Source organism: Protomyctophum bolini, assembly GCF_963924005.1.
Source record: "Protomyctophum bolini genome assembly, chromosome: 20".
NCBI classification, from domain to species: Eukaryota; Metazoa; Chordata; class Actinopteri; order Myctophiformes; family Myctophidae; genus Protomyctophum; species Protomyctophum bolini.
Genome location: NC_137881.1, coordinates 32315205 through 32333951, shown reverse-complemented (window position 1 = coordinate 32333951; position 18747 = coordinate 32315205). Strand labels below are relative to the sequence as shown.

The following is an 18747-nucleotide window of genomic DNA, read 5'->3' as shown; positions in this document are numbered from 1 at the left end:
AATTCAGTAAAAGGGCATGTTTGGCAAACGCTTGCAGATCAGCTATTTTCGGGGTGTAACCACTCACTCTTCCGCTACTGTAAGAGGACAAATTCTTTCAGCGTAAAATGTTGCGTTCAAGTTCAGGAGTGTCCGGAAAAAGGGCAATTATCCCGCTATGAATCGCGCTGCCTTTCGGATATGGCGTGGAAAAGGCGGAAATTAGCATTTCTTTCACCATAGTATATAAATTCTGCATTCGTGGTCTGGAGAGAGCAGTTTTGTGCAGATGGATGTCTGTGTGCAGTGCACGTGCCTGATGCCGCTGTTCCTGTGTGTGTGTGTGTGTGTGTGTTGTGCACAGTGTCTGAGTCGGAGCACTGCGGTGGAGCTGGTCAACATCAGCAAAGTCCTCCAGGCTGAGACGACGATGCTGCTGGACGGACAACTTCTGGTACGCCACGACTACACATTCTCACTTCTTTATGTCGTCGCTGTCGCCGGGCAGAAACCTCTCATCACCCTGTGTTTATACTCTCTATCTCCGTGCTCTATTACTATCATGCTACACACACAAAAGCATAAAAAGTATAGCAGACGCAATGGAATGCAGGTGGTGGCACAGCATATAGCTACAATTATTCTAACGGCTAGCAGCAAAAAAAAAAGAGTTACATTTCTGTACATGTCTCTGTGTGTCTCTCTCTAGGCTCATACATACTCCAGTTTTAGGTGATAGCTTATCACCGCGGTGTAGTTTTTTAAAGGGTTGGAAAACTACACCATTACGTCAGTCGCGGTGATGATCAGCTATCACCGCGGACACAGAACCATCTCTCTGTTTTTAAGTGGTGCAACCACTTACAACCAGCTTGCAATGTCTGTGTACCTGTTTGTGTACGTCAATGAGCACGAGTTTGTGTACGTAAATGAGCACGAGTATGTTACTTATTAATAGCAGTAGGGGGCGCCAGAAACAGAGAGAGGGGTAGTGCTGTGTCTCTAATGAGAGAGAGAGAGAGAGAGAGAGAGAGAGAGAGAGAGAGGGGAGTTGCACCACTTGGTTCACACAGGTGTGATTTTTTACTATTAGACAAGTCTTTTCACTCTGGAGCTATATCACCCCCGTTCACTGATTGGTCTAGAAGTTGGGTGAAACCACAGGGAGACGGGGTCAATCCTTAAAGACATCACCGCGAGTATGATGGCCTCAACTCTTTATCACCGTTTTAGGTGATAAGCTATCACCAAAAACTGGAATATGTATGAGCCTTCTCTCTCTCTCTCTCTCTCTCTCTCTCTCTCTCTCTCTCTCGCTCTCTCTCTCTCTCTCTCTCTCTCTCTCTCTCTCTCTCTCCCTCTCTCCTTCCAGCTGGACTCGCCCGAGGAGGAGGAGCTCCAGTCCACCCTAAACAGCCTGAGCGCTGAGCTGCACAAGCTGGACGACATCCACTGGATCTGTCCCATCATGCAGTGCTCCGAGGAGGTGGGTGTTAATGACTCCCATGGCTGGACACTATAGGCATGTAACGATATATCGTATATCGATATTAATCCCGATGATATGAATCGATTCATTGAAAAAAAGAAAAAAAAACGTTATTTTTTCTTTTTTTTAGGGGGGCTAGTGTGTGATGTGAAATGTGAGCTTGAGTCATATTCCATCATATTCAAGTGCTTTTGGAGATAATTGATAGTCACTTTCAGTAGTAGAGCACTGTAGAGGGGAGCTGTGTGTGTCTGTGCCATAGACTGTAAAAAAAATATGGACAAAGCGTTCTCCGGGTCTAACATGAACGTAAAATGAAGCCTGTCAGTCCTTGTATTGTAAGTCGCCATCTTTCTAGATCCGTTTTGGCCCAGCTGGCCCATTGGCTGGCCCAGACAACGAGGCGGGACTTCCCCCCTTCTTCTCCGTTGGGCGTTGGTTTTTATTTTGACTCGACTGGGAGGGGAATCCCGATCATAGACTGCAACGGTAGCCACGCCCCTCAGAACATGCGCGACTTTATGGTAACTTTTTTTAATAAATGGGACCATAATTTTCCCAAAATAATATTATGACACTAGAAATGAGACTTTAAACTAGTGACTGGAAGCAGAAAGTATTCATGACCATGTTTATCAAGGTAATACAGTCTAGGTGAAGTTGGGCCCAAATCCAATGACAGCGCCACAACAGGCCATTATATGGACTTTCAGGAAATCCCGATTTCCTCAGTGGCTTCACAAAATATCTGTCTGACTGCCCCCCTGGTCTGTGCCCAGGTGATGATGGTCGTTGATGCTCATCAAGGAAGGCAATTATGTTTCTGCACTGTCAAAAGTAATGCTACTTCTTTTGCAATGTAGTTATAAAATATCTGAGGGGGAAGATAAATAATAAAAATAAAATCAAAACTAATTGTCTTTCAAGGGGGTGACTGACCCCTAGGGTGTCCTCGGAGTTACTACATGGGGGGCACCTTGCAACCGTGTGTCGCATACAAAAATTAAATCCATCTACAAGCTCACACAGGCATGCAAACACACGTGTGCAACAAAGTGTAAATTCAGCCTTCAGTCTTTTCTCTTGCTACAGCCAGGAAGTCATTGCGAATGCAGTGAGCACTAACTATTTAAACTACAAAATATCTCAAGAAACCACACAAAAAAACCTTATATAAGTAATTAAGTATACGTAATTTATTCGAATTGTTATTGCAATTAACGAGCTGCGTTCGCTTCCCGCGTTCGCGCGTCTTACTTGTACTGTACAATACGTGTTCATATAGGATAAAATGGAAACAACTTCCTTCTGAGTGTGCAGGTTGAGGGCTGTATTTTGCGTGTCTTAAGTACCAGGTCTTATTCCCTATAACTTGAGTAAACTAAAGACCTGGAGGCGTGACCAATGCCATTTGGCTATTCTGAGTGGCCAAAGAGCATTGATCACACCTCCAGGTCTTTAGTTTACTCAAGTTATAGGGAATAAGACCTGGTACTTAAGACACGCAAAATACAGCCCTTATTCTTCACTTTCCAACCCAGCACCGAGTGATGTGCGTATTGTATTAGTTCTCCAGCAAATCCTTGTGTGACACAGATGGCTGGATGCTTTCTCATTACGTTTAATAAGTGTGTCTGCGAAGCTAAATCTCACCTCTTTTTCATGCGTGTCTTCGTTTGGATTAGTGTCGAATTGTGCTCATCTCATCTTGTGCGTTAAGGACAAGAGATGAGCAACAATGAGCACAATTCATTTACATGAAAAAAACACTGAAATGAAAATGTCTTTGGAGACAAAGAAACAGGCATTTCTTGTCCATCATCCATCTCTCTCTCTCTCTCCCTCTCCACCCCACACACACCTCTCTCTCTAGGACACGGTGAGGGTCGGCGCGAAGGGCAGCAGCAGCATGAAGATGAAGATGATTCCCAAAGTGAGGAAGGACAAAGATCGTCTTCACAAGCAGAGGTCCAATAGTTCTCTGTCAGGTATGCCATATAGGACAGGTGGACGCTCCCCTGGGAAAACAACAAAACGTATACAGGAAAAGACTATTTCCGGTAAAAAAAAATGTAGGCATTTCCCAAACAGACCTGTAAATGTCTACAGTACGTTTCACTGGCATGGTTTTTTATGTACGTAACATGAGAACAGAAAAGTGATTGGCCGGAATGTGATGATTAGGACGCCCCTCACTTCACGCAGGTGTGATGTGTGAGGGACGCTATAGCCCCTCCTATATGTCCTTGATGGTTTGTGCACACGCAAACATTGTGTGAACGCAAACATTAAATGCCATTGTTGGCAATGAATGGCCAGCTTTGAGTGTTTGTGTAAACACAAAAATTGAAGACGAAGGTGTGATTTAAAAAAATATATATATAATGCCTTGCTGCCATGTTGGAAATCTGCTACTGTTGAATCCTGAAAAGCAACACTTTTGGAGATATGTGGTTTCCACCCGACGATATGCATAATTGCACTCCTTTGTATACGCGCCATACAATTACAATTACATGTTACTCGCATTGTTGTAGCATTCTTTGGTCCTTGCGATTTTCAACGTCAATAACCCATCTATTCCAAATACTGACGAAACAGCGCAAAACAAGGATTTGCCTTTTGTTGACTGGTAATTGGAGCAAATTCCACAAAGCTCTGCTCAATGGCTCTTTCTCTCTCTCTCTCTCTCTCTCTCTCTCTCTCTTTCTCTTTGACCGTCAGGGAAACGTGCCCTCTCTGTCATGAACTGAAATGTAGTATACATGTATGTTGAAAGAATTCCCCTCTCACCCCATCCATCCATCCATCTTCAACCGCTTATCCGTAGTCGGGTCGCGGGGGCAACAGCTCCACCAGAGAGCTCCAGACTTCCCTCTCCAGAGCAACATTAGTGACTTCCTCCTGGGGGATTCCGAGACGTTCCAAGGCCAGTGAGTCGATGTATTTCCTCCAACTGCGCCTTGGTCTGCCCCCCCCGGGGGTCTCCTCCCAGTGGGACGTGCGTCGAGGACCTCCCTATAGGGAGGCGCCCCGAGAGCTGACTCCTTTCCAGGCGAAGGAGCAGCGGTTCTACTCCGAGTCTCTCTCGTGTGAACACCCTATGTCTAAGGGAGATGCCGAGCCAAGAAAACTCATTTCGGGCCGCTTGTATTCGCGACCTTATTCTTTCGGTCATGACCCCAGCTCTCACGCCTCTTTGGCCCTAAATTCTGCAGTGTGCGTGCGTGCGCACCACAAGTGCCCTTTTCACATTTCTGCCCCCTGCCCCTTCAAATCCCTGTGCACGTCCCTGCTTGGCATCCTATAGTTTGTGTAGTTTCAATCTATACAGAATCTTTGATATTATTATGTTCTTGATACTAGATTACTACGTGTGTCTGTGGGTGTGTCTAACATAGGTACCCATAGGTACCCATCAATGTCATTTTGAGATTGAGGCGCAGTTGAGAAGGATCCCACTGTATTTCTATGCTTGATGTATTACCTTGTCTTATCTCTCTCTCTCTCTCTCTCTCTCTCTGTCTGTCTGTCTGTCTGTCTGTCTGTCTGTCTGTCTGTCTGTCTGTCTGTCTGTCTGTCTGTCTGTCTGTCTGTCTGTCTCTCTCTCTCTCTCTCTCTCTCTCTCTCTGTCTGTCTGTCTCTCTCTCTCTCTCCCCAGGGGCATGGGATATCAAGGGAGGTATGGGCGAGACGGATTCTTCGGGCAATTAGACGACCTGGACGAGGTGCTTTTAAAGTCAAACCACGGCCTGTTGCCACAGGTCAGGAGGGGGGGGGGGGGGTGGTTAATGCGCCTCGTGTTCCTCCCCTCTCTCTCTCTAAACAGGAAAGGACAGTGGCTTATTGACATTAAGAGGTGCGAGGAAAGAGAAAAGGAGTGAGTGAACATGGATCCTCCAGCCTTCCACACTATCTTTAGCACTCGGCTTTGCTTCGCATCGCATCACCGTCGGGGAGTTTTGTTTAACCTGCTCGACCAACCAGGAAAAAGGGGGGCGTGTGGCTCACTGTCAGCAGCTATAGTCAGCAGCCAATCAAAAGCGGCGGAGGAGGAGGGGGTGGAGTCGCAGCTATAGGGCGTTGACGGCCTGCCTCTGCTATAGCGACGTTTTGTTTGTAGACGACGTATTGTGTTTTTTTAACGTGGTGCTCTCTGTTTGCATGACGAACGCAGCCATGTTTTCGTTTTTATTACATTTTTTTATAGCACGTACGAGCCATGATGACTTCTCGGAGTCATTTCAATTCTCATGTTGGTTTTTATCCTCCTTCAGAGACTCATAAACAAAAGCCTTCTCGGAACTTCTTAGCTTAATTTTCTTGAAACGTGACGTTATTTATTTCTCCATCGCATTGCCACGAGAACACGGACAAACGAACAAAGCTGAACTTCATAATTGTGTTTATCGTCTTAATTGAACTGAAAGAGTTATTGATGTTGCAAAAAAAAAGTACAAAACAAAAAACGTATTGTATCATATTTGAGGAATGTACTCGTTGTGGACGTTGTATTATTACCCTGTGAATAACAATGATTTAGTAATGAATTACTTGAGGTTCTGTTGTGGTTGGTTCTATATGAAGTGCGGTTGTCTTGGTGTCGTATGAGGCTTCACAGTACAGTACAGTACAGTACAGTACAGTACAGTACAGTACAGTACAGTACAGTACAGTACAGTACAGTACAGTACAGTACAGTACAGTACAGCAACCTGGACCGGGAGGACGAGGCATTGTAAATGGACCCCATCCACAAAACCTTATCGTCGCTGCTTGTCGGGGCAGAAACCTCTTATCCCCGTTTAATTTAAACTTTTTTTTTTTGTGTGTGTTTTCTTCGTAAACTAACGCACAACTTGTATATACCGCAGCGGCACACGTGCAAAAGTATAGCAGATCTGCAAGCTCGAAAGGCGGCGCGACGCAACGCGCCGTGAGCTTGTTGATCTGCTACTCTGTTGAATTTGAATCCTGAAAGGTAACGGTTTTAGACATATATTATGAGGTTTCTACCTCACCGACGGAGACGATAATGTGTGTGTGTGTGTGTGTGCGTGCGCGCGTGTGTGTGTGTGCGTGTGTGTGTGTGTATATTATATAGTAAACCTATGATTGTACTGCTGCATAATATTTGAAGAGCTCTATTTCAAAACACTGTATGAAAAACACAATGTACTACTTTCTTGTTTTGTTTTTGGGAAGTACCATAATTGAAGTCCATATTGACAGTCAGTTTTGTCTTTGTTTTGTTAACCCTTAACTACAACTGCTGCAGTTCCACCCTTCAAAAACAATAATGCCATATTATGTCGTGTGCAGTCAATCGTTTTTGTAACGATAGCGTTTCTTTGGATTACTGCAATAGTGGATCTCGACTTATAACGTATTATTACTTATAATTAGGTACATATTGCATCTTTACAATGCACTGACTTGGAGCCAGACCGGTTGTTTTATTATTTCGTATGGCTCTTATGCAACTCTTCAGGCCCCGTTTCATGCACACGGATGAAAACACGGTCTCACATTGCAATCTGTTTCTCTTTTAAGTTTTATTTCTCAGTCTGTGGAACTGCTCCGTCCTCGCAAACTTAAAGAAGAACTCCTCGGGGGGCCCCCTCTGTGCATTTAAATATCAAAGCTGTCCTGGGTGGGTGTCCATTGCATATGTGATCCATACTTAGCATTTCTCTGCCTCACAGCGCTCGGTGAAGTCGCTGAACCTTTTAGGTATACATGCGTGTGGCCTGAGTCTATACGAAGACATTCTGCTTGTGTTTTGTTTTAGCCTGCTGGCTGCTTTAGGCGTGTCGAAAGATGGAATTAAGTGCTGCAGGTGGTGTGAGGTTTCTGCCCACCACTGGGGAGAGACTCCGCGGCCCAATGCGTTCCAGCATTTGGGCCTCTTTCTTACTTCCGTTACAGGTGTTGCCAATGATAGTAATAAGGCTCTGTAAAGTGGTCCTCCAGCAGGCCATAGAACAAACACAAATGACAACAATACACAGCAATTAAGATGTCTATATTTTTAGTTTTACACTCATTTTGTCATTGTCAGTGGACAGACCGACCTAGGATCAGATAATTGGATGATTGTAATTTCAATTGGTCGAATACGCTTTTTCATGTACATACAGGTGGTTTTCGGTATGACAAAAGCAGCTCGATTTTAACATGTAATCTTAAGAGGCGACATGGCGACTTCTCCCTGCGTTTCACAGAAATGGCCGTTAAAAGTAACACGATTAGGAACGACCAACGTTGGCCCTGTTGCGATTTCTGTTCCAAGATGGGTCTGATAAAGGCCTTTTCAGTCTTAAGTTTGAACAAGGTCATTTCTGTGCATGCATTTTCATGACTTGATTTACTGACCGTGCAACCATTAAAGGGACACTTCACCCTTTTTGCAAAAAAATACATGTTAATGACGGTTAGAAGCTTTAGAACACTTTCCTGGGGGTCTTTATGTGTGTAATATGTGGTTTTAGATTGTAGCAGTGAGCCTGGTGTCTCTGATGTCATGGACACTGGGCTCACTTCCTTCCTGGACTACATGTTGTCTCAGTAAGACAGCTCTCCCCCCTATCCACAAGGAGGGGCAGTGCACCAAATAATTATGGGAATTGTAGTCCAGGAAGGTAGTGAGACCAGTGTCCATGACATCAGAGACACCAGGCTCACTGCTACAATCTAAAATATCTAAAACCACATATTCCACACATAAATACCCCCAGGTAAGTGATCTAAAGCTTCTAAACGTCATTAACATATATTTTTTTGCAAAAAGGGTGAAGTGTCCCTTTAATCCGATTGAGGAAGCAAGATGATTCAGGCCCAGAATGAGGACAGATGGTATACAGATCACAGGTATACTACAGGGAAAACGTGTTTTTGTTTTCAATTCCAATTTTTTGGGGCTGGGATTGCTGATACAGTGGAATTATGGAATTATACAGTGGATTAAGCATCATTATTGTCTTAAATGGGAACCGATGTGTAAACTGAGCTGTGTCGCGCCGGAGAAATAACCATCTCACAAAACCACAAGCATTGTGCATATTCGCTGTCAGATATATAGTACATTGGATTGGATTGGATTGGATTATGAACTAACTCTTCTGTCGCTGTGAGGCATTGTAGACATTGAGCTCCGTTTGTGTGTATCCATAGTGTGCCAGCGATGTCCTATACTTTACACCCCATTAGAGGCTTCGGCGGTGTTGTGCCAAGTGTGTTTTCCGAGCTCGGTTGGGGTTTTCACACTTTACAAGGACTTTCGCGCTTTTATGAGTGAGTGAGTGAGTGAGCGCTTTGGGGCAGTGAAATTACTAAAGCGTTGCATCGCGCGTGTGTGTGTGTGTCCGAGTGAGTGTACAAAGGTATGACAGAGCGAGAAACAGAATGTGTGGGCTTAAATGCACTGCATAACATGGGAAACTTTACATAGACCTGGTGGGTGTAGTCTGTAGTGTACGTACGTCATGCTGTACATTTCAAAGTTTACTGTATCTTGCCTTGCACTTTACAAAGAAGCAAACTTTACGGGGAAATGGTTGAAACAAGATCTGTGCTTGTGCGTGTGTGTGTGTGTGTGTGTGTGTGTACATTATTATCAAGACTTGAGTGTGTGTTTTTTTAATTTTAATTTTATTGATTGGATGACAAAATATTCCTCCTATTTATGGCAACTGTATACGGACAAAAGTGTGTTGATGAAAAAAATAGTAATATATCTAACCAAATGTAAAAGAATGTTGAAGTATATATAAATATATACATACATACAGATGTTTATTAATTCAGGGGTGGTGAAGTTACAGTTTACTCCCATAAAAGCGCCTGACATCGTCCTTATACGACAGTATACTGTAATTAACATCATGCTTCACTGCTGCACCGTTGTCATTGGCCTGTGACTTCATGTTTATGACTTTGTTTGATAAAGGTATATTTATCATTTTAACATCCAAGGACTGTTTCTTACATGCTGTTGTTTACAACAAACACATTGTTTACAATTATGTCGTGGCATCTTGTAAAAGTGCTATACACATTTGTTTTCTTTTAAAATGGCGCATACACCGCCCCTCCCCCCACAAAAATGACTTAATTTCTTACACACACCATGACGCCTCGAATTCATGCCGTTTTTATTTTTTATTTATTTTCTGACGCATTCCAATAATTCAAGGCTTCATGGGGTATGTGTGTAAATAAATAAGTATTTTGGGGGTGGCGAACTACTCCTTTGAACCCATTAAAACCAGGAAAGCATCTGTGTTATTTTAGATTTAAACGTTGGCTATTGAAAAATAGCAGCCCTATACAAGCTCACAAGCGCGTCACTTCGTGGCACGTATGCTGCGAGCTTGTACATCTGCTATTTTTAACACAAAAAATTAAAGAAAATCTTGAAAATGTTTGAAAAATGTGGAATCGTTTTGAATTACACAAAAAAAAGTGTCTTTGGAAGGCATTTGTAGAATCGGCCTCAGGTCTTAAAACTCTATCCAGCTGGCGCTTTATTTGTCATTACCTGCCACGCTTTAAGGGCGGCGTCTTTAAGGGGCCGGAACCATCGAAATTGAGGCACTTGCGCACACACGGAAGCATATCAGTGGTGCACCCTACATCTGTGTCTTCCGAGTGCAATAGTAAGGGAGTGGCGACACTATAGCGTTGACTCCCATTGTAACAATGGAATGCGGAAGTGCTCATTCTATCTCAATGGGATAGTTCCAATGTTTGGAACTATAGCCCATTAGGCACCCCGCTTTGCGGCGAGATCAAAGCGTGTCGCCACTCTCTTACTATTCCACTTGGTGTGTGTCTCGATCAGAACAGCTGGGTGCGACATACGTGCTTATAACCACGCCCCCGGGCAAGTTACGTTTACTGAGGTTAAGGTTAGGTTTATGGTATTTAAGTCAAGCTCAAACTGCATAAATGTTACCAGTGTGGGTATAGCACTGTATAGATTACAAATGACCCCAACCACCATGTGTGCCCAGCACTGCACTATTCCATTGTGAAACCGTGTGCAAATAATCTTCTGACTTCTCAACGTGCCCTCAACACCCCCCCCCCCCCCCCCATCCAAAACAGCCTATTTATTGAGATTGTGCGCAATGCCGAAACGCCAGACTTGATGTTGCACGACTCTGTACGTCGCAAAGTGTTTTTATCGTGTTCTATGATGTGCGGTGTGTATCAAAGTCAAAGACCAAGTCGGTGCAACTTGCTGGAGATTAAAAATGATTTATTGGAAGTGTCATTATGTGTTGTGTGTTGATTTTGGTTCATAAAATACAATAATTGAAAGGTCCATGCAATCGATAAACGTTTATACGGAGACGAGGAGAGGTATCGGATTGAGATCAAGACACGATTTATAAAATGAAATTACGTCTGTAACGAGACCATAACATCATTATGTAAAAAAAGTACCCCTTTTTTTCTTACTGTACATCTCCAACACACAAAATACATTCATGGGTGCATTGCATTAAATTTCACTGGAGTATAATATGTTCTATGTAGAATGTTTAAAATATGTCTCCCCAAATAGGTAACACAGGTACCTATGGGTTCTATTCAGAACCCATCGAGATCATTTTGAGATTGAGGAAGAAACATACAGAACTCCACTGTATATGACAGAAGGTGCGTGAGCATTATGTTCCCACGGCCACTCCTCATCGCTAAAGTCCTTTAAGATCTGCCTTTGTAGACAGAGGGCTCCATTTTCCATTGTCACCGCTAAACCCCTTATCCCTCAACTTCTTTCAAAACAGTAAAAAAGGGATAAGGATAAGGGGTTTAGCACTGACGAAAATATATAGGCCCAGAGTATTGGTTGGAAAAGTCTATGAAGTTTAGACAGTTTTTATAGTATCCGTCTTAATATCTTCTCTATTTACAGAGTCCTGGTTCCTCCAGTGTTTTGTGATGTACACTAAATAAAACGTAATCGTTAAAAAAAAAGTGAACTAGATATATTGGTTCTTGAATCTGTTTAAATCAAAGCTACGTTCCATTTCTATACAATTTAACTAAAAATACAATTGGAGTTAGAATACCTTTTATTTGCCAGATAAAGTTGGCAGATATATTTTTTGCTCTTGATGTAATGGAATAATACTGTAGGTTTGTAGAGGGAAGCAACGCAAGACAAACCTGTTTCACAAAGTGATATGTATGGCACTGGTTGTACAGAGACGTCCGTCTTCCTTAACCTTGGACTGCCCCTCTCAATAGCAGCTTTTCAGTGACGTTATTCATATTTTTTTATTCATAATTTTAATGCCAAAAGAAAAATCTGTGATCTACACACTATACCTCATTCTAACACGGTGATCCTATAGTATTAGACACCCAGTCCTGCTGGTGGCGGTAACATCACCATTATGTCGATTTTGACCCAATAGAGCGACTCTGGCGAGAGCACTTCCGGTATAACGAACCAAAACATCCGGTAGTAGCTTTGGACTGTGCGTCACTATCAGATGTCCGGGATGCTAAGCGATCATCGTATTTTTCATAACTAAGTCAAATTAAATTAAGTCCAAAATATCGCATTTTACGCAGCGATGCACATAAAGACCGCTCGCGAGTGTGATCGACCGGGCACGCAAGGATTTCGGCCGGTTTTAGGTAGATTACATCGGCCGTTAGCCAAACTAGCCAAAAGTTGCTACATTTTGCTACATTAAACCCCCGATTATAGGGAATTAAACCAGCCCGTCAATTCCGTCAAGGGAAGGTTTGGATTAATTCATTAAATCCGTCAATCCCGTCAATAGTAGGCGAAGGGTTTTAATATTGTGACACTTAACCCATGTTGTTGTCTATGGGCAATAGTCTTTTCACTGCAATGCCCCATTCCCATGTACTGTGTAGGCCAGGGATACTCAAATAGATTTACCTGTGGGCCACATTACAAAAATGGCAAGGGGCCAGGGGCCAGTAGATAAAATTACGACATTAATGATACTTGATAACTTCTCTCTTTCAATTGCTTTATTTTCGCAAAATGTATCAAAGTACAATGTGCATGCACACAATATGTAAATAAATAAATGTGTTACATTTTCTTGCATAAACACAAAGAGCTGTTTCCATAACTGCACAAATTATTGCACATAACATGAGTAGCTGTTATAATAACATAATAACATAACATGAGTACCTCTTTGCCTGCCTGCCTGTCTGTCTGTCTGTCCATGAGTAGTTATTTGTCTGTCTGTCCATGAGTAGCTGTCTGTCTGCCTGTCTATGAGTAGCTGTCTGCCTTCCTGCCTGTCCAATTGTCCATAAGTAGCTGTCTGTCTGTCTATGAGTAGCTGTCTGCCTGCCTGCCCAATTGTCTATGAGTAGCTGTCTGTCTGTCTATGAGTAGCTGTCTGCCTTCCTGCCTGTCCAATTGTTCATGAGTAGCTGTCTGTCTGTCTATGAGTAGCTGTCTGCCTTCCTGCCTGTCCAATTGTCCATGAGTAGCTGTCTGCCTGCCTGTCCAATTCTCCATGAGTAGCTGTCTGTCTGCCTGTCTATGAGTAGCTGTCTGACTGCCTGCCTGTCCAATTCTCCATGAGTAGCTGTCTGTCTGTCTGCCTGTCTATGAGTAGCTGTCTGCCTGCCTACCAGCCAGCAAGTTGGTTAACAGAAAATAAATTGTTATGGCTGAGTAAAATAAAATACAATAAACACAATTTGCCTGAAAATAGATTACCCAGCTATGACCTTTTTCATGAAAAAAAATGAGTAGTGATATGGCTGACTGAGTAAAATAAAACAATCTACCTGAAAATAGATAGCTATAAGTGAAGAGCAATTTCCGCAATTTCCGCAATTACCATTTCCGCAATTTCCATTTCCGCAATTTCCATTTCCGCAATTTCCTCAATTTCCATTTCCGCAATTTCCGCAATTTCCATCTATTTTCAACTATTTTCAACTATTCCATCTATTTTCCAACTATTAATGGCAGCTGGGTTTCATCATTCAAATAAAATAGAATTCTGTCCGTTTAGCTATAAAATTATGTCAGGGAATAGGGATACACAGTATATGTCTTTCATTTGCATTGCATCTCCCCCCCCCCAAGCTTTTATTTTCGTTCGAGTAATAGTACAACTCTAATAGTATTACTTATAATAATGTAATTAAAGATAACTTCATTCAGATTTATTTATTTTTATTTCATTTTCCAGATTTTTTTTTCTTCTTTTTTTTTAGATTTTCATTGGTGGGCCAGTCATAATGGTCCCGCGGGCCTGATGTGGCCCGCGGTCCTGAGGTTGAGTATCACTGGATTAGAGCATTGATCACACATGGTGGAGTTGAGCTGATGTCCTCGTTCAATCAGTAAACATAACATGTGCGCACGTACGTACGTACGCACGCACGCACGCACGCACGCACACACGCGCACACACACACACACACACACACACACACACACACACACACACACACACACACACACACACACACACACACGTGAATAAAACAATCTACCTGAAAATAGATAGCTATAAGTGAAGAGCAATTTCCGCAATTTCCGCAATTTCCATTTCCGCAATTTCCTCAATTTCCATTTCCGCAATTTCCATTTCCACCATTTCCGCAATTTCCGCAATTACAATTTCCGCAATTTCGATTTCCGCATTTCCGCAATTTCCGCAATTTCCATTTCCACCATTTCCGCAATTACAATTTCCGCAATTTCCATTTCCATTTCCAACTATTAATGGCAGCTGGGTTTCATCATTCAAATAAAATAGAATTCTGTCCGTTTAGCTATAAAATTATGTCAGGGAATAGGGATACACAGTATATGTCTTTCATTTGCATTGCATCTCCCCCCCCCCCCCCCCCCCCCAAGCACGGCAGTTTGTGCCAAGCAGCAAGCTTATTAATCAGCTATTATTTTTTTCTACACATATTTAACACAAATGTTCTCTTCTGGGGCTCACTGGCCCAAAACATTTCCAGATGGGGGTCCGTGGCCAAATAAATGTGAATTTGGGATCCTTGGCACAAAAAAGTTTGAGACCTACAGTACCTAACTACTGTTGTAGAATGGGCTCCAGGTTTTAAGGGGCAATTACTTTTTATTATACAACACTCTGATTTGTACTCTGTCTCTGACATTGTTATTTAGTGTTGCTTCCATCTTTAAAACATTATCCATCTCATGATGTGTCTTCAAGTGATGGTGGTGCTACCTGTTTCAATGCCTTCTCTGCAGCAGCTGACACCGTGTCATGGCCCTTGTGTTCATCCATGGTGCACGGATAGCAGATAAACTGTTGGTCTGTGCGACAGAACACCTCCATCAGCTTGTTATGACTGGAGCACATCTTCTCCTGCAGTTTGTCGGTGGCTGGGACCAGCTTGTGCTTCTGCAACGCAGGAGCATTGTAGTGAGGCTGGAGGTGAGTCTCACAGTAAGAGGCCAGACACGTCAGACAAGACATGAGAGCTTTGCGACGTCTGGCTCCGGTGCAGAGATCACGTCTGCTGGACCGGCATACAGCGGAGCAGCGGAGGCAGCAGGAGACTGCTGAGCTCCTGTACTGCTCAGCTTCATCACCACCTGGAAGTAAAGAGAAGAGGAGGGGAGGTCACTCACTGAGGACAAATACAACACAGTCATTGACCTGGAAGTAAAGAGAAGAGGAGGGGAGGTCACTCACTGAGGACAAATACAACACAGTCATTGACCTGGAAGTAAAGAGAAGAGGAGGGGAGGTCACTGTGAGCTTCATGGTGATAAACGCATTGTAACATTACCTTAACACTGCTTCAGAACTTTGCATCTAACTATAAATATGCCACGTCACTGTCTGTGTGCGTTCCACACCCCCACATGGAGTGCAGTGCCCAGCCTTGAGTCGGTGGCATACATTACACAGTTGTCCAGAAACACCACAAAAGGCTCTGGGTCAGGCTCTGCCAGGGGACCTAATGAGCCCAATTCCCCTCACCTGTGCAATGTCCAGCCCCTGCCTCAGACAATTGATTGCCATGGCAACCCCACACCTGCCAATGTATTACTTAACCAGTCCACTTAGTTTGCACTCTTCAGGCACAGGCAGATATATACAGAGATATACAGTATGGCCACAAAAGGGACACAGACAGATAGTTAAAACGGGTGCTATGACAAGTTGACAACGGGCATTATTAGGTTCCCAGTAGGCCGGTGGCCGACGGGCATGTACAGGTCTAGTTGAATAATTCATTTCGAAACTGACCAATCGAGTGAGCTTTGGAAGCCAATCTTAGCCAATCAGGATGGAAGATGGAAAATGGTGCCGCTCCGTGTTGATCACATGACTATGGAGATAGTGTATACCGAATTGTGTGATGTATGGATAAAATGTGTACGAGTAATCTACAGAAATGTGTTTTGCCTAAATCGGCCTCATGGTGGCGCTATAACAGGCCGTTGAGGATTATTTGGGGCAGAGGTTCATCGTTGGCATCCAGGGAGTGTGTGTGTGCGAAGTTTGGCATGGATCGGGCCAACGGAGCCGGAGATTAGCTGATAACGGACGGACGGACGGACACACGGACGGACGGAGTACAAAACATACTCTCCCCCCTGACTTTTGGCCTGGTGGAGACAAAAATGTAGCCTTTTAGCATTTAGCAGACACTCTTAACCACTAGAACCATTATGTTTGCCCTAAATGAATGACATGCCATGAATAGGGACGCTACGGTTTAATGATTAACCAGTGACAAAAAAGTACTGCAGACAGCAAATAAACTACGATACCATCAAACCTTACCTAGCATCTGTTTTAACCAGTGGTTCTCAAACCTTCTCATGTCAAAGACCCCCAAATAAATATGCATTTGTCCACGGGGGGATCCGTGGACAAATGCCACATCTGAAAATATTTCGTGCCAGGGACCCCCAATACAAGATTTATGTTGTTAAAATGTTTCAACAAAAATATTGTATATGGCGAAATATTGTATAGCCTATTTCAAATATCTGGCTTTACCAAACACTGGTGCGCACCCCTTGTGGTGCGTGGACGACCTGCAGGGGCTGCGTGACATGAAAAGGGTAATGGCGGACGGTTTATAGTGTTATTTAACACAAACGTCAAAATCCGGTAAAACACCATTTTTGTATAGAGCTGTTCGAGATGGGAGAGCAGCAGCAGCTCAGTCTCTCTCTCTCTCTCTCTCTCTCTCTCTCCCTCTCTCTCTGTGTAGTGACATTCCTCCCCACAGCCCCCCCTTTCCAAGTTCCCTCACACATCCAGCGTCACAGTTTCAACTCACGTGTGTGCGTGCGTGTGGGTCTGTGTGTGTGTGTGTGTGTGTGTGTGTGTGTGTGTGTGTGTGTGTGTGTGTGTGTGTGTGTGTGTGTGTGTGTGTGTGTGTGTGTGTGTGTGTGTGTGTGTGTGCGTGTAGAACTGCTGTAGCAGATGTAGTTTAATGTGTAGTTGTAAATTGTAAGGTCATCTCACCTCAGCCAGCATGGTGTTTTTCCTGAAGCTCTCTCTGCACTGGGGACAGCTGTAGACTCCAGTCTCCTCATACTGGTCCCAGTAACCCTTGATACAGCTGCTACAGTAACTGTGTCCACAGTGTAGAGTCACTGGTTCCTTTAGAAGGTCCAGACAGATAGGACAGCAGAACTGGTCCCGGTCCAGCTCACATCCCTGTTGTTGTTCTGCCATTTTGACACACTGGGGAAAACTGGGAGAGGCAAAGAGGGAGGGATTTCCTGGATGTTTGTACAAGGCAGTGGTTTGACTTCGAACATTACACACATACATGGAACATTTAGAATAGCAGGTGTACAGACCAAATGTATAGGCCTAGAATGTTTCATTGTAATTTAAAATACACTGGAAGGTGTACCAGACTGTACATGGTAGGCTATATGGTCAACACCTCATGTGCTTTGATAGCAAAGCAACAGGCACAACATGTGAGCATCTAGGCTACTGTATTCATATCTATATTCTGGAAGGAAAACAAGGAAGAAACTAGTGATGCACCGAATATGGTTCGGTAGTGATGCAGAAAATGGCTAAAAATGCATTTTCGGCCTATTCGGTTTCGGCCCAAATAGAAAATATATCACAGAATAGTGTATGCAATTAATGCATTCAACAGAGCAGAATAAATGTTTTATGGATCCATAACAGTTTAAGTTAAAAAGTTAAGTTTTGCCATAACCATAACATAACATTTGTAGAATCAAACTCAGGTCTTAATGGGTTAAGTGGGGATACTAAAACAGCGATATTCAGTTACACTTCATACCAATTATACTGTGCGGGTGTAGGTATGTTAAGTGATAACCACTTACAACATGGCATTATAGACAAAAGCTTTCTAAATCTTTCACATTTTCCAAACATCTACAAGCTTGTAGGTGAACTATTTTCACTATTTGTTGTACAACAAAGTATAGTGCTCAAGTGGCATTTTGGACTAGACCTGTCTGGCTGGAAACATTGTGGTTGCAAGGACTGACCTTCTGACCTTTCAGCTACAAGACTGTATAAACATACTATTTTAACTAGTGATGCACCAAATATTCGGCCGCAGAAAATGTTCGGCAGAAAATGGCTAAAAATGCATTTTTGACCTATTCGGTTTTGGCCCTAATAGGCAGAAAATATATCATCGAATAGTGTATGCAATTAATGCATTCAAAAGGGCTGAATAAATGTTTTATGGACCCATAATAGTGATTATTATTTAAGTTAAGTTGTAGCACTGCCACATAATATCCATTAAGGAATTATTTTAAAGTGTAATTTTAAAGAGCATGGCTTAAAATATTCAGTTAACATTATATCCATCCTTATGTGTAATGTCCTGTTTTCTTGGAGAGGTATCAGTTTGTGTTTGTGTATGTTTTGGAGGGTCAATGTCAATTGATTGATTGACAGGCCGTGACGCTTCCGTGATTTAAACACACGGAAGCCGCCGGCTCGAGAGACTTGTGGGGACAGAGACACAAACGAGCAGGGAGTCCACGTGAGACCTGATTGCGTTTGCAGTGTAAACTCTGTCTATATGCTATACGGTGTATAGCATACCTTCGTCTAGGGTGAAGGGACATTACACAATTTGAGAGAAGACAGGATGAAAAGAACTTAAATGTATTTGTAGTCGCTCTTTTTGTTCAACAGTAGAGACAATTTGGACATTTCTTGTTCACAATTCTCACTTTTTGGCTTCAGAGTGTAGGTTTACCCCTACCTAAAGGCCCTAACAGAAGGTTTAAACAAAAT

The 18747-nt window shown here is 43.1% G+C and overlaps 1 protein-coding gene and 1 pseudogene across 2 annotated transcripts in view; one reads left to right on the top strand and one right to left on the bottom strand.

Moving 5' to 3' along the window:
* LOC308335660 (diacylglycerol kinase delta-like) overlaps window positions 1-7132 on the top strand; it is an 81783-nt pseudogene extending 74651 nt beyond the window's left edge. Inside the window, exons 26-29 of the transcript XR_013966261.1 lie at window positions 344-433; window positions 1352-1465; window positions 3342-3456; window positions 5130-7132. The product of XR_013966261.1 is annotated as a diacylglycerol kinase delta-like (transcript). The remainder of the gene's footprint in view (window positions 1-343; window positions 434-1351; window positions 1466-3341; window positions 3457-5129) is intronic.
* Window positions 7133-14664: 7532 nt separating this feature from the next.
* Window positions 14665-17175, bottom strand: LOC308335336 (E3 ubiquitin-protein ligase TRIM47-like; the record flags this gene model as incomplete). Its single annotated transcript, XM_080792354.1, has 3 exons — window positions 14665-15068; window positions 15169-15196; window positions 16963-17175. 3 exons carry the CDS (start codon window positions 17173-17175, stop codon window positions 14665-14667), a joined length of 645 nt encoding a protein of 214 aa, XP_080648480.1.
* Window positions 17176-18747: the final 1572 nt, after the last annotated feature.